This window comes from Tursiops truncatus, chromosome 10 (genome assembly GCF_011762595.2).
Source record: "Tursiops truncatus isolate mTurTru1 chromosome 10, mTurTru1.mat.Y, whole genome shotgun sequence".
In the NCBI taxonomy this organism is placed as follows: Eukaryota; Metazoa; Chordata; class Mammalia; order Artiodactyla; family Delphinidae; genus Tursiops; species Tursiops truncatus.
Window position 1 is genome coordinate 60,648,151 of NC_047043.1, and position 15,894 is coordinate 60,664,044.

Sequence of the window (15,894 nt, forward strand, 5' to 3'; positions counted from 1 at the left end):
TTGTATGTCCTTCCTCAGCTCTGGGGTTTCTTAATCCCCTCCCTCTCTGGGGAGCTCCTGAGGGTAACCACCTCCCTGCTCTGGACTCTTGAGCAGTTTTTCTTCCACTTGTACTTCTTTGTAAAAGGGGTTTCAGGTGGGTGCTCTGAGGCAGTGTTTGCTCAGCAGCAGAGAGGTGCCAAATGGCCTGACGTCCTCTGAAAGCTGTCTAAGAGATTAAGCAAATCTGTCCTTTGCTCTCCCCTCCCAGCCTCTCTGAAGAGGCCAGGTGTGAACCCTGGGAAGCTGGGTTTCACAATGGGCTAAGTTTCACTGGGCAGCCAAATTAGAACACTACTCATCCTTCTAGAAGTAGGCAGGAGTACAGCCCACTGAGAGCTGCAAAAGTTGTCCAGAGTGTTGGTCTCTGAGTTTCCTATTTGCAAAGACAGGAAATGCCAAGATGGCGCCTCTCCCTCCGGCTTACAGAGTTGTTCAGAAGCGGGCTCCTGGGGCAGGTGGTAGTGCACGTGGGTGGTGGAGGTCCATCCATGTATGTGGCTGGAGGCGCTGTTTAGAGGCTAACTGACCCACGGCTCACAAAACACCCAGCCTGAATGGCTCTGGGGCTGGGGCCTGGAGAGCACCAAGGGCAAGGCCTGATCCCTCAGTGGGCCAAGTGAAGGGTGCTCCAGGCCCCGGGGGTGACTGCCCACACCTGCCTGGCTATTTCATCTCACGCACCAGCCCTCAGGGGGAGGACGAAAAAATGTGAGCCTTCCACAACCCCTGACACCCCACTGGGAATCAGGCACCTCAGAGTCAGTCTTCTTCCCAGTCCCCACAGCACAGTGGGCTCACTGGTGTCCCCTCCCCAGACACAGCAGGGCAGCTCAAGCACAGCAACCAGGGAAGGCTCCCAGAGGGCCCTTTCTCCACTCTTGCCTCCTGGCGAAATCCACCTTCCCTGGGGCTCCTGCCTGCACTCCTCTCTTGTACCAACTCCAGTGTCTCCTGTGCGAGACGCTGTGGACACAGACATGTCCTAAGCATTCAATGGCAGCTGCTAAAAAGACCAAATGTCCTCAATGGAGGTATTTGGGGTGTTCCTACCTTCAGGGTTTCCCAGGCCCCTCCCGTTTTTTTTTTGTTGGTTTGTTTTTTTAATTTATTTTTGGCTGTGCGCGGGCTTTCTCTAGTTGCGGCAAGTAGGGGCTATTCTTTGCTGCGGCGTGCGGGCTTCTCATTGCGGTGGCTTCTCTTGTTGCGGATCACAGACTCTAGGTGCGTGGGCTTCAGTAGTTGTGGCACGTGGGCTTCAGTAGTTGCGGCACGTGAGCCCTAGAGCATGCAGGCTTCAGTAGTTGTGGCACACAGGCTCAGTAGTTGTGGCTCGCGGGCTCTAGAGCACAGGGTCAGCAGTTGTGGCGCATGGGCTTAGCTGCTCCGCAGCATGTGGAATCTTCCCGGACCAGGGCTTGAACCCATGTCCCCTGCATTGGCAGGAGGATTCTTAAACACTGCACCACCAAGGAAGTCTGCCCCCCGGCCCCCGCCTTTTTAAATCCTGGTTTTACAAGAGGGAGGATGCTCCTCTCCTTTTCCTCCAGGTTCCCTACCATTTTCAGTCCCCAGAGCACTTCCTTCGCAAGCTTGGAAGAGCCCAACAAGCTCACCGGATCGTGTGTATTCAGGTTCCCTGGGGCTCATGCTCCCTCTCCAGGGAGGTACAAGAGCCCTTCCTTGGCACTCAGCCCCCAAGGAGCAGGCTGAGGTCCTCTTGCCCACCCTAAGTGATGGCCCTGTGACTCTCCCTACAGCGGCACCCACCAAACTGTATCACGGCAGACAAGTGCATCTGCCCTACCTGGGCAGGAGGCCCCTGGGTCAGGGCCATGTCCCATCCACCACTACAGTCCACAGCCAACCCTGGGGCCCCGCTTAGCAAGGGCTGGAGGAGTGAAGGCTCTGACACTATAGATGGGGAACTGGGCTCCACCACCTCAGGCTGGGATGCCACAATAGATGAAGAGAAAAAATCATAGCAAGGAGGTACCAAGGGGACCATGCTCCCCATATAGGTTTTCATCTCACACCTCATTCACTATGATTAAAATTATAAGCAAAAAAGGCATCTATAACATCCTGACCCCAGCTCAGACAATGTGGGGTAAGGCAGTACCCAAACAGGGTAAGGCCAGTGGAAAGAACACATCTCTCAGATCACCACTTTGGGCTCTGGGCAAAGAAACTTAGCTTCTCCAAACCACCCTCTGTAGAACTAGCCCTGCTCTCTCAGGGTTAGAGATGATGTGTGTAAAATGCTTTAAAACCAATGCTAGTGCAATATAAATTTATCAGTAACTGATAAACAAGCTGGCAGGGGCCCTAAGCAGTCCCCAACTGTCTCATCTCAGTGTGTGTGTGTTTGTTGGGAGGTGGGGAGGGGTGTGAGGCTTTGCCAAGGTCAGAGGTCTCCACCGCCTGTGCAAGAAGAACCTAACACATAAGCCTAACACCTTGGCTGTCCCCGTTAGCATGACCCACCCACCCCAAGGATTTCCACAGGCTTCCATGATCCTCAACGCCAGGATGAAAGGAGCCTGCTTGGAAGGAAGACCCAGCCACGTATCACCAGGCTGGAAGGAACACCTACAGGTGCAAGATCAGGGAATATTTGTGGTACCCATCAGAGCTCAGGGAAAAGAGTTTTAAATTCCATGACACTACTGGGAGGAGAGGAAGCAGAGAGCTGGGCACAGACACATGCCCCTTCACCTGAGCAGGAAGACTGACACCAACTTTCTCTAGCAGGGCAGCAGGCCCCTTGGCTCACCCAGTCACAAACCCAGCTCTGTTTGGTGTGCTGGGGATTCTGCTTATCCAAAACCATGGGTCCCCAGATGGCCTGGGCCACCACAAGCCACCACAAAGGAGCAGGTGTCAGCATACATTTCCTGACACAGGAACAGGCTATGCACAGGCATCCTCACTCAAGTTCATCTGAATCAGCAGCTCTTGTTTTGCTCAAGCTGATTTGTTTATTAGCACTCAAGAATACCTCCCTTGGATCATCCTGGGGAGAGAGGTGAGGAGGAGGCGGTGAGGAAAATGCCAGGCGGTGGAGGCTGCCAAGGGCTCAGGGACGAAAGAGAAAAGAACCACTGTGGTCACCCAAGTTCTTTCTATAAAGTTCACACTTCCCTGTTTCTGGTCCAGCCTATGTAAACCCAGCACATCCCCAATGCTCACACATTCCTCCATTAACAGATAGATATTCATACTTAATCCTCACAAGCTAAGGAGGAACAACTCATTTTACAAAGGAGAAAGCTGAGGCTCTGAGAGATGTGGTGCCTGGCCCACAGTCCCCAGTGTGGCAGGGACAGCGCTGCCTTTCCAATGCTGACCTCTCCAACTTCAAGGCAGCAGCCCGCTCCACCACACTGGAGGAATGTGCCTGGAGGAATCACATCACCCAGGGGATGAGAAGAGCTGGGTTCCCGAGCCTCGGGGTGGTAGGAAAAGGCTAGACTGATGCCTCCATCTCAGGCACAAGAAGAAAGCATTGAATTAGTTTCTAATACAGATTTCAGAAACAAGATGACCCAGACACAGAAAACCCCACAGGAGATGGCAGTTCCCATGGTCCCTGCCCAAGCTCCTTGGCCCTCACCCTTGAGAAGTGGCAACTAGCTGGGGAGGTCTCCAGATCGCTCTCTCAGACAGACAGAAAAAGATACACAAAAATATGCATATGGTTATATCAAGTTACACAAGTCATGCCAAACTAGATCTAGTGGAAAGAGCCCCAGACTCAGAGCCAGACACACCAGGAACCAATCCTGTCTCTCGTAGTCACCGGCTGTGTGACCCTGGAGCTGCCACTTAACCGCCTTGAGCCTTAATTCCTCGTCTAGGGAGGGTCATGCCTATGGCAGAGCTATCTCTGGGGGTGAGCATGGGGATGACGATGATGAGACGGGGTGGGCTGAGGTGCCTGAGACACGGCAGGTATTGGGAGCTGACCATGGCATCTGGATGTTCAGACCGACTGCCCTCCTCCAAAGGGTGGGCAGTGCGGCCCGCACAGAAAAGCCACCTTTCAGCCGCTCGGACCTCGCACAAAACCCAGATGCTTCCACAGCCTCAGGACGACGATACCTCCTGACATCAGGAGCCAGTTCATTCCTCCACAGCCCCTCTCCACCCCGAACACACGCTAGTGTGAAAAAGGGACTAAGTGACAGGTTCGTTATTTCTGTAATTTAGCATTTAAAGTTCTCGTCATGATAAAATGCAATATTTAGCTGGAGGTTTTCTTTTGTCAAGAAGACTCAAAACAACAAAGAAATCTGAAAACCAAAAGGGAAAAACCACCACAGATAAAACAGGGAAATGGCTTTTCTGGCTGAACTCTACAACTGTCAGACCTCTAGAAGTTTTGTTTTAAAGAAAAGTCTTTCTTTTCTTTCAAGGACAACCCCCTCATTTCCCTATAAAATTTAAGTGAAATTGCACCTGACCCTTAAATGTGTCAGGGGCTAGACATTCACAGAATGATTTCCTAAAGCTCTGTCTCACGTGCCCTTAATAAAGTAATAAAGCTGTGCGGCAGGAAGAGCAGGACTCCCCTCCATTTCACAGATTTGGAGACAAGGGTGGAGACAAGCAAGGGCCTGGGCAGGGCCCCCTGGCAAGTGTGGCGAAGCCTAGTGTCCTGAGCCCGAACCAAACACCCTTTCCCACCCTTGCCCTCCTGTGCAGGTGGGGATGGAGAGTCAATGTGGTCACTCCATGCCCAGAGCAGGGCACGTTCAGAAGTCCTGTTGCTGATGGCACCCGTGGAAGGAGGGCGAGGGCGAGGGCGCAGGGGGTGAGGAGGGGAGCCCAGGCGGGGGCAGTGTACCTGCAGTGGTGGGCTCGGTCAGGCTTGATGCTGCAGCATTTGGGACACTTGTACACCACCTGCCCGGGCTTCAGCTGTAAACTCTCGATGAATTCTTTAGTGGCATTTCCTTTGGGCACCGCCCCCTGTAAGAAAGAGAGGTGTCAGGGTCAGGCTAGGGGTTCCCTCAGTTCTGACATTCCACAGAGGCGATGGTCATTTGAAAGCAGCAATTCCACACACGGGGACAGGATATTTTCATCCCAACGACATGTGGGTTCTGTTCAGAGTTATGCCAATACCAATAATAAGTTATTGACAAAGAATTTCCCCAAGGAAAAGTGAATGATTTTCTACACTGGACAGTTACGTTGTTCCCGATGATCCTCTATTTTCATTTTACTGACATGGTTTTCATTGAATGCATCCTTTCCTATGTAAATATTACAGGGAGGATTTGACTCATCAACTACAATTTTGATTTACATTAGATTTCCCAGGGACAGTTTCGGTCTTTGTGAATTTTCATTGGTGAGCAGCACATCTAATAGTCCAGTTTTCCCAGGTCATAATCACAGCTCTGAATGTTATTGGGTTCTGTTTAAACTGGAATCAAGTTTTATTTTATTTTATTTTTTATCAGTACTATTGTTATGGATTGGTAATCTGTGTTTAGTTCTTATGAATCCACAAGCAACTGTAAGCCACTGCCCTAAGATATTCAAGTGCTCTCCACACCAAGATGCTGAAAACCAGATGTGACTCAGGATAATGATCACCTCTGTGGTGGTGAGGAGGCTGGGAGTGGAATGAAGTGGGGGTGGGGCATATAAAGAGGCTAACCTGTCTTTGTAACTTTTTTTTTTAATTTACAAAGCTGGGAGGTGAACACATGAGTGGTCATCATATTATCCTTTACACCCTTTCAACTGTCTTAAGTATTTCATTAAAATTTTTTCTGAAAGTCCAAAAGAGAAGTGGAAAAAAAATACAGCCTGCAAAATATAGTCAGATGCCAGAAGAACCTATCAAAGACCTTTTAAAAGCAAACAAACTTTGGTAGGCAAGGACTACCTGGTACATACAATGCCATTTATGCTATAGTTCTTGACATCAAACAGCCATAAAAGTACACAGCTATTGACATGGGAAACGTCTATGATAGACTGTTAAAGGGAAAAGTAGATTCCCAAACAGTATGTAGACTACAAACCCATTTTGATAAATATTACACACACACACACACACACACACACACACACACACACACACACACGTACATGCCAAAGTATTAACGGTTATCTCATGTAGTAAAATCACAGGTAATTTTTAATTTATTAACTATATTTCTTAAATGTTCTAATATGAACATGTGACTTTTGCAAAAAGGAAAAAACGCATTTAAAAAAACAAGCAAAAAAATATACTCAGGAAGGAGCTATGCAAAGTAGGAGTATGACCAACTTTCCTGAATTTTGTAACCGAAGTGCTGTGACTTGTCTCACCTTGAGACATCTGAGGGTCCCCCCTTAAGGCCAGTGAAGGGTCAGGGTCTGGAAGTCTTCACAAAGGTAAGAGAGGGCCCAGATCGCCTAGATGAGTGGATTTTTAAAAGGGGCTTGGGAAGGGCGCTGGCACAGGCAGAGGGGGAGGTTGCAGAAAAGCCCAGAGGGTCATACTTTAAATTCTCTTTAATGTAAAAAAGTAATTGAGTTTGGGTAACTGTGTGACCTTTTGTGGATCCTGAAGCCAACAGACCGCATCTGGAAGTCACTATTGTCATGTGTACAAGAGAAATGCACTAAGGAACAGCGTTTCCCCAAGGTGATGAAGCAATAGGGCTGTTTTCCTAAATGAAGGTCGTTTTTGGTTTTTTTCAGGTCCAGTTTTTAAGGTCACCACCACCACAATTTGCTGTAAATCTCAGGAGACCCTCCCCATAAAGGGCTACAAGAGCTTTACAGAACCAACGGCAATCAGAGCTCTCATTTGGTCTCCTCATTACTGCCTGTTATTCCAGACCACAGTCAGAGACATTCAACAGCGCAACCTTTCTAAAAGTCCCTCCTCCATGTGACTCCATTTGCACAAATCTCCTGGAAGGCTCATTCCCATCCAGGCAAGACCCCACCTGCCCAGTGAGCCCATCTCGCAGAGCTAGAGACCCACTGGGCCAGCCCCTGAGACTGAGTCCTCCTCCCTCCCTCACTTCCTCCCTCCCTTTCTCTCTCTTTCTTTCTTTCTTTAAAAGAATAGGCTCTTCTGGGCTCATCTCCACAGATTTCAGAACTTACTAGTTCATGGTAAGGGATTTTGTTCTGTATAACTCTTGTTTTTTTTTTTTTTTTTTTTTGGTACGCGGGCCTCTCACTGTTGTGGCCTCTCCCGTTGTGGAGCACAGGCTCCGGACACGCAGGCTCAGCGGCCATGGCTCACGGGCCCAGCCGCTCCGCGGCACATGGGATCCTCCCGGACCGGGGCACGAACCCGTGTCCCCTGCATCGGCAGGCGGACTCTCAACCACTGCGCCACCAGGGAAGCCCTGTTCTGTATAACTCTTGATAGACGGCTGGGAGTTGGAAGGCCTGCTGAGACATTTTTGCCACTGCTGTCACGTGTGCACTAAGAAACACTCACTACCTCCACCCCTACCCCTGTTCCTATATCTCACAGGGATGGCTTGAAGCTTCCACATTACTGCACCCCGGGAGAACAAAACATACTGATTTCTTCCTCATTTCCAAAGTAATATTTGTTCATGATTTTTAAAAATGTATAGAGAAGAGAAAATTAAAAGGGAAGAATGCACCCTCTGATTCGATCATCCAAAGATTAGTACTATTAACATTCTGGAGTATAGTTTTCCAGTCTTTTCTCCTTGTAGGCTAAAAACACTTAAAACAATCTATACATCCATAAAAATGCTCATATGCTTCTAAAACATATATTTGGTCCCACAGTGGAATCCATTTGAATCTGGGGGCAGGAGGCGTGACATAGCTCCATCAACCATTCCCCTCAGTGGCTAGCCCAAACTTCCAGTACCTTCCTCGACCTCTGCCCAGTACCTTTTCTATGTCAGAGGAAACGGAGGCTGCCAGGGTAACCCCCTCCTTACTCCTCCTCTCGCTCCTCCCATCCCTGGACTCACGGGGACCCACTGTGTGGAGGACGAGGGGCCCTCAGGGGCTCATACTTCTACCTCAGAGCTTTCCCTTCAGGCTCTTAGCAGACTCCATGCTCTCCTTCCTTCACAGCTAAGTTTCTCCAAGTTGTGTACATTTGCTGTCTCTGCTCACCTCTCACTGACTCTTTTTTTTTTTTTTTTGCAGTACACGGGCCTCTCACTGTTGTGGCCTCTCCCGTTGTGGAGCACAGGCTCCAGACGCGCAGGCTCAGCGGCCATGGCTCACGGGCCCAGCCGCTCTGCGGCATGTGGGATCCTCCCGGACCGGGGCACGAACCCGTGTCCCCTGCATCAGCAGGCGGACTCCCAACCACTGCGCCACCAGGGAAGCCCTCACTGACTCTTTAGTTCCAATTCTCTGGCACCTGTTGCCTCCATACCACAGAACTGCTCCCACTAGGTCAACAAGCAACTCCCTGTGGCCAAATCCAAAGGTCAGTTCCCAGCCCTCATCTTTCTTGGGTCTCCTCACGCCCACCAGTCCCTCCTCCTGTCACTCTCTTGTGACGGCTCCATGCCCTCTTGGTCTCCACCTGCCTCTAGGGCTATGCCTTTCTCACTCTCCTGCCCATCCTGGACATGGGTGATCCTTGGGGCTGCACCACTAGCCCTCTTCCTTGTTCATCCTGCATTCCCCAGACAATCTTCCTCTATCACCAGCTCCAGCTCAGACCTCTTTTGGGGATGAAGATGTTTCTACCTGGTTGTTCAAAAGACATTAAAACAAACCCCAAAATTCAACTTCACAGAACTGAACCCATTACTTTCTCCACAAACTGTACTTCCTATTCTCCCCTTCCTGGCCCATGAGACATCATCTACCCGGTCACCTGGGGTAGAAACCCAGTAGTCATCTGCAGCTCTTCTAACCCTCTGCCTCACACTCCCACCCACTCCACCAACTTAATATGGCCCCAAATGATGCCTTGAATCCAATGTTCTCCCCTCCGTGCCACTCTCACAGCCTTAGTTGAACCCCATCATCGCGTGCCCCAGACACTAGAGTCCCCCAGGTCTTCCTGCCTCCAGTCTCTCCCTGTATCCTGCAGCCTCACCTCTATCCTTTCTCCCCACTATTTTCCAGAGTAAACTTTCTAAAATGTGCATCTGATCATGTTATTCCCCTTGCCTAAAAGCCTTCCCTGGCTCCCTAGAGCCTTCACATGGTACAGAGTCCAAGCTCCTGGGCAGGGCTCAGGCAAGGCCACCAAGATCCAGCCCTGAACCACCCTTCCAGTGTCACCTCCCTCCCCTGACAGTCCCACCCTGTGGACTACCTGGAGTTTCCCAGAGGCTCTGTGCTCTCCAAGTCTTCCTCTTGTGCCCTTAGGGACCCATATTAGCACCTCCCCTCTAGCCTGTCATGCACATCCTTGCCTCCTGCACCTACAACAAACCCACTCAGGGACCACATCCTCTGCCTTCTTTCTAATGGCCCCAGGCTACACCCAAGACAGAACCCATCACTTGGCCTTTGTGCTACCATAGCTTGTATTTGTCTTATAACACCTATCATTTAAGTATACGCTGATCTCTCCTACATGACTGTAAATTCCTGGTGGACAGAGACAATGTCTTTAATTTGTAGCCCAATGAATTGCCCAGGGCCCGGCACGGAACAAGTCTTCAATAAATCCAAGCTGAATAACAGTGATGATACAACAGACATTTATTGATTGCTTATATGCCAGGCACAGTTCCAAGGGCTTTACTGTACTTTGTCAATTAATTCTGACAATAAACCTATGAGGCAGAGACTATGATATTCCTCATATTATAGATGAGGCAACTAAAGCAGAGAAGTTAAGCAACTTCCCAAGATCACATGACTAACAGGTGGCAGTGGCAGGATTCAGACCCAAGTCTAGAATCTATGCCTCTATCAGAAGACAACTTACATATTTTATTATTTTTTAATTTTTTTATCTTTTTGGGTACGTTGGGTCTTTGTTGCTGCATGCGGGCTTTCTCTAGTTGTCGCGAGCAGGGACTACTCTTCATTGCATTACGCTGGTTTCTCATTGCAGTGGCTTCTCTTGTGGAGCATGGGCTCTAGGCGCACTCTAGAGCCCTACTGAAGCAGGCTTCAGTAGTAGGTGCGCAGGCTTCAGTAGTTGTGGCACGTGGGCTCAGTAGTTGTGGCTTGCGGGCTCTAGAGCACAGGCTCAATAGTTGTGGCACACAGGCTTAGTTGCTCCACGGCATGTGGGATCTTCCCCAACCAGGGATCAATCCCATGTCCCCTGCATTGACGGATTCTTAACCACTGCGCCACGAGGGAAGCCCCCAACTTATGTTTCTATTCTATTAAGTGATTGAAAAGGGTTTTCTTTTTAATTGCCTTCATGCCATAATATCATTCTCCTGTGAAGTACTGTATAACTACACAAACATTAAGACTGAAATAGGCCCAAGATAACAAGGCCTGTTTCAATTAGTATCCAGGATAATATGATGATGTAAAAAGGACACACTTGGAAAGGGGTGGAGACAGGTTCCAAAGAAGCACCAATGATGCCATTTATTTCAAGCAACAAGTATGAAAACTTGCTTAAACTGTTTCAGGGGCCATGGGATCATGGCATGAGCACACCTGCTGGTCTAGTCAGAAACTCTCCCTCTAATAGCTCTGCCAGGAACAGGTGACCAGCCCAGGCCTGTGTCAAAAGGCCACCTGTCTCCTCCACAGAAAGGTAGGAGGTAGGTAACCCCCAAATTGGTCACCTTCTTCTCTCTGGAGCTAGAAAGATTTTCTGGTCAGTGTTTATGGATTACTCAGTGGCAGGTATGAGAAATTGCCTGGCACTAGGCAGAGTGCAGCACCCTCCTCAAATGAACCCTGAGGCAAGTCCCTGACCTGATCCAGGGAATGTGTCAACACCTTTGGGCAAAGTGTGCGAGGCCCTTCTCTGGCTGCACGCAGCACCCACGTACATTACACGGCACACTGCAGGACGACCCGGTGCTATTCGTCCTATGCTCCCACGGACCTGACATCATTCTGCCACCGTACTTGCCCGAGTAAATACTCACTGATTCTGTACACAGTTGTGCTCAATAAGGTCACCGAGAGAGAGACTCCAGAAGGGATTACCAACTGCATGTTGAAGTGAGTCCTGTTATTCCGGTTTGGGCAGCTGAAACTCCAATCACTGGCCTGCAGTGGTCTCAGATAGTCATGTGAGGTCTGTTTATAGCAAGGTGTTCACAGGGTGGGATTCAAAGGCAGGGAGGGACACTGGCAGGCATACAGATGAATTTTCCTTCCCTTAACAACGTGGTTAAATTGAATTCATTTACATTCCTCTTGTTCTCAAATCTCAGATTTGAGATAATTTACGATGAGGTTAATAAACGATTAGGTCCAAAGACAGCAGGGGCAAAAAAAAAAAAAAAAAGCTGATCATAGGGTTGACACAACTGCTGTGATTGTGTAGTGCTTGGCTTTGGGCTTTCAGCAGCCAGGACAAAAAGAAACACGCTCTCAGCTTTAAGCACCTTCTGGGAGACAGGTGTTGTCCCAGATCTAAATTTTAAATGGAATCCTTCAGGATTCCTGAGGGGGTTCCTAGGATGAGGAGTTAAAATGTATTTATAACTGGAAAAGGTCAGGTGGTGAATTGGGATGGGGCAGGGAGACAGAGCAGGTACCAAGGTCAGAATCCCTGAGCCCAGGTTGCCTTCAGGAGGCTGCCTCCTCCAGGCAAGCGGAGCCACTCTCGACCTCGCACCGTCTCAAGTGTTTCAGGAACACAGAAAGCTCCTTTGAAGACATTACACAACCTCAGAGCAGGCAAGGAGAGGGCAGCCTGAAATCAAACACCGGTCTGATTCACGCGCCCGCCCACACCATGCCACCTCCAGGCCAGCACACCTGCCAAGTGAGGTACAGCCCCTCTGTCCACCTGCCCCCTTCCCTCTTCTTACAGGCCTGTCTATCCCTTTCACCCCATTTCTCAAATGGGAGTTCCACCTCCAAGTCATTTCTTTCTCCCCTTTTCTGCTCAAGCTCTTCGTGGACCCACTTACTACTATGTTGGAGTAAATGACTGCTAAATGGTCCAGAAAGCTGTAGTGGTTGCAACTCTTCTGATGTTACCTTTGGAATAAGAATTTCAAAGCTGAAAGGGCTACCAGTAACTGTCTGGGGGAGACTGCAGGAGTTTTTTGTTTGTTTTTTGTTTTACTAGTAATATTAACAAACTAAAATGATATACAATGCATACATTGTTATACATTGCTTATAACCTCCGGATATAAACTTTTCTGAAAAATTATACACAACATGAATTCTTGAGATACAAAACATTACAATCCTATTAGGGAACTCCTTAGAATCCTGCAGTGGTGCCTTTTTAAAAACAGACTCTGCCTGCAGTGTTAATAAGGAACCCCTAATTGACTTGCTTTCAGTGTGAGATCTGGGCTCCCCAATTCCGTCCCTTGGAAGCCCGGGGTGTCCCAAGGGTTCCTTCCTCTGCAGCCCCACCTCTCTCTGTTTTGTGTACTGGGTTTTGCATAAGATGTCACATGTTGGGAGTGGGGAGAGGCAGGTGGCAGCATGAAGAGCCGGAGATGGGGCAGGTCTGCAGGGCATGCTTTGAGTTGCTCCCCTTACTAATGGTAGATATTTGACAGACGCTTTATTTTTTTGCCCCATTTTCTTTCAGGCCAACAGCAAAACACACCTATGAGAAGCTGAATGGTGTTTGGGATATAGTCTGTGGCTCTCATTTGGGATTGGAAGCCGAGCAACACCCAGTGAGAATCACTCCTGCATCCGACTGCAAGGGGCCAGACTGAGGAAGACCCTGGAGAGGGCACAACGTGGAGGTCAAAGAACACATGTGTGTGAGGGTAGCAGGAAGGCCAGGGCAGAAGCCTCTTCTCCCTCCCACCCGACATCCAGTTCCCTGATTCACATGCCTTCTAGAAACCAGTAAACTCCACACTACTCTCTGATCCCAACTCCCCACCAGCCCCAGACCTGGCTGTCCACTGCCCAGCTAGCACTCCTGCTTACACGTAACAGAGACACAGTTTGGCCAGAATAGAAGTCTTGATTTCTCCTCCAAAATCTGTTCTCCCCAGACTCTCCCATTCAATAAAGGAGACCAGCAAACCTCCCAGCTACTCCAGCCAAGACTCTGGAAGGCACACTCTCTGATCCCTCTCCCCTTTTGTCACTCTTCTGAATGGCGGTTCTCAGACCTGGATGAATATGAGGGATACCTGGGAGCTTTAAAGCACCCCAATCCCAGGGCCCCATCCCAGATCAATTAGAGTAGAATCTCTGGGGATGGGGCCCAAGGCATCAGTACTTTTCGAAAGCTCCTCAAGGGATTCTAATATGCAGCCAGGCCTGAGCATTAGGGGCTTAAAATACATTCCAAATCCAAAAGTTTCTCTCCCCCAGCCTCACCGCTCCCACCTTGGTCTGAGCTGCCACCACGTCTTGCGTGGCCCACTGCGATAACTCTCATCTTCCTGCTTCTACTTGCGCCACCTCAGAACCCTATCGCAAGCACAAGGCAGTGTCTTCTCAAAAATCAGGTCACATCATGCCTCTCTGATGGCTTCTCACTGTACAATAGAGACCAAGGTTCTCACGAGGCCCACAGGTCCTGCCCGGCCTGGCTTCTGCAGCCCTCCCCACCACTTCCAGCCCCTCTCGCCTCTGCTCACCATGCTCTGGTCACCCTGGTCTGAGTCCTGTTTCTCAAACACGCCAAGCACACTCCTATCTCTGGGCCTTTGTACCTCTCCTCTGCCTGCAAGGCACTGCCCTCTGACCTTCACCTGCCTGACCTACCCCTTCATGTTATTTAGGCCTCAGCTCAAGTGGCATCGCCTCAGGGGTCCTTCTCAGATCACCTTCATTTAAATAGTCCTCCTGGGACTTCCCTGGTGGTGCAGTGGTTAAGAATCCGCCTGCCAATCAGGGGACACAGGTTCGAGCCCTGGCTCGGGAAGACTCCACATGCCACAGAGCAACTAAGCCCGTGCGCCACGACTACTGAAGCCCATGCACCTAGAGCCCGCGAGCCACAACTGCTGAAGCCCATGTGCCACAACTACTGACGCCTGCTCACCTAGAGCCCATGCTCCTCAACAAGAGAAGCCACCGCAATGAGAAGCTGGCGCACCGCAACAAAGAGTAGCCCCCGCTCGCCGCAACTAGAGAAAGCCTGCACGCAGCAACGAAGACCCAACGCAGCCAAAAATAAATAAATTAATTAATTAAAACCAAACCAAACCACTATGAGCTTTCAGGAGTTCCCTGGTGGCCTAGTGATTAGGATTCTGGAAAAATAAAATAAAATAAAATAAAATAAAATAAAAAATAAGTAAGTAAATAAATAAATAGTCCTCCTTTGCCCCAGAAAAGTCACTACCACAGCCCCTGGATCACACGGTTTTGCTGTCTTTAAAGCCCTTTTCGACTTCTGAAATTACCTTGTTCCATCACGTCTTTACTGCCTGACGCCCTACGCTAGGATGTGGGCAGCAGTAGGGCAGGGATTGTGGTCTGTCTTGCTCACAGCTGTATCCATTGCTCAGAAGGACCCTCTCACATAGTAGGTACTCAATAAACATGGCATCCATTTTGTCCCACTCCTCAGTGCCCCCGGGGCTCCTCCTCACTGCTGCCACGGTGATCCTTGTAAAATGACAATCTGATCTCATCACTCTTTTAAAATCCTCAGGGGCTCTCGCTGGCCCCATTTTCCAACTCCTACCCCACTTCTTTGGCACTCTGGCCACATCACCAAACCAAACCCATTCTCCTAAGTTCCTACCACTCCAAACAACCACACTCCTGCATTCCTGTGCCTCTGTGTATGCTGCTCCCTCTGCCTGGAATGCTGTCAGTGTCTTCCTGCCCTATCACCCTCCACCTTCCCTGCCCATGTACATTGTTCTGACAAGAACTGGCCTGGGCATCACCTCCTCCAGGCAGCCACCCCTGCCTAGACTGGTTAATTTTTGTTCTTCCACAGCAATTTGTGCTTCCTTCTGCCACAGCCTTCATCACACGGGGTTAACCTCACCTGTTGTCTCCTCTAGACAGAGGGCACCTTGAGAGAAGGAAGAGTGCCTGGGGCTCAGCAGACACTAAATTATAAGCTGAGACAAATAATGTCTTTTACTCTTGTATCCCCAATAGCAAGGGCACCATAAAAATTTCTGAATGAACCCTTAATTTGTTTCCATTATGATCAAATTGATGCTGCTGAGGAAAACTGTTTATGCCCTGTGTTTCAGGGCACTTATAACCATGTACTTCATTTCCTTCAGGTGACAGCTGTTCAACAATCCTACGAGCAGCTCTAACACTGGGCCAGCAGGCCCCTGCCTGCCAGTGTGTGCGATCTCTCCAGGCACGTGCATGAGAAGAGGCGCCATATGGGCCGGTCACTGGCTTGTGATTGAGCCGGGAAAGTGGCTTTCCCTAGGGATGGATTAACAATCCACCACCTGAACCAGCAGGAAATGGAGCCCTCTGAGAAGGGAACTAGCTCAGGACCCAGCATTTTTACTGTGCTTTCCCCAGGACTCACAGAAACGAAATCTGTGTGGCCAGTGCACTGCCACTTGCAGTGCTTTCCCTTTCTTAATTTAAACACACTTGTCCCACGTACTGAAACAATTAAGCCATAGGAAGTCTTTATCAAATAACGCTCTCTCTCACTTTTAATGAGCGTTATTTTATCAAATAACACTCTCTCTCACTTTTAATGAGCAGGAACGGAGACTTTAATACTCGACAGCCACTTGCACAGCTTGGTATATTTAGCTAAGTCATTGGGCAGAAAACCACAGCTTTACCCAAAGATAC

General features: G+C 49.4%; 1 protein-coding gene across 9 annotated transcripts in view; it reads right to left on the reverse strand.

Moving 5' to 3' along the window:
• The window catches only part of ZDHHC3 (zDHHC palmitoyltransferase 3), a 67,621-nt gene that overhangs the window by 26,875 nt on the left and 24,852 nt on the right, over positions 1-15,894 (reverse strand). For all 9 annotated transcript variants that reach the window (XM_073811074.1, XM_019946719.3, XM_019946721.3 and 6 more), the window contains one exon: positions 4,889-5,013. In XM_073811074.1, coding sequence (XP_073667175.1) covers positions 4,889-5,013 — 125 coding nt within the window. The remainder of the gene's footprint in view (positions 1-4,888; positions 5,014-15,894) is intronic.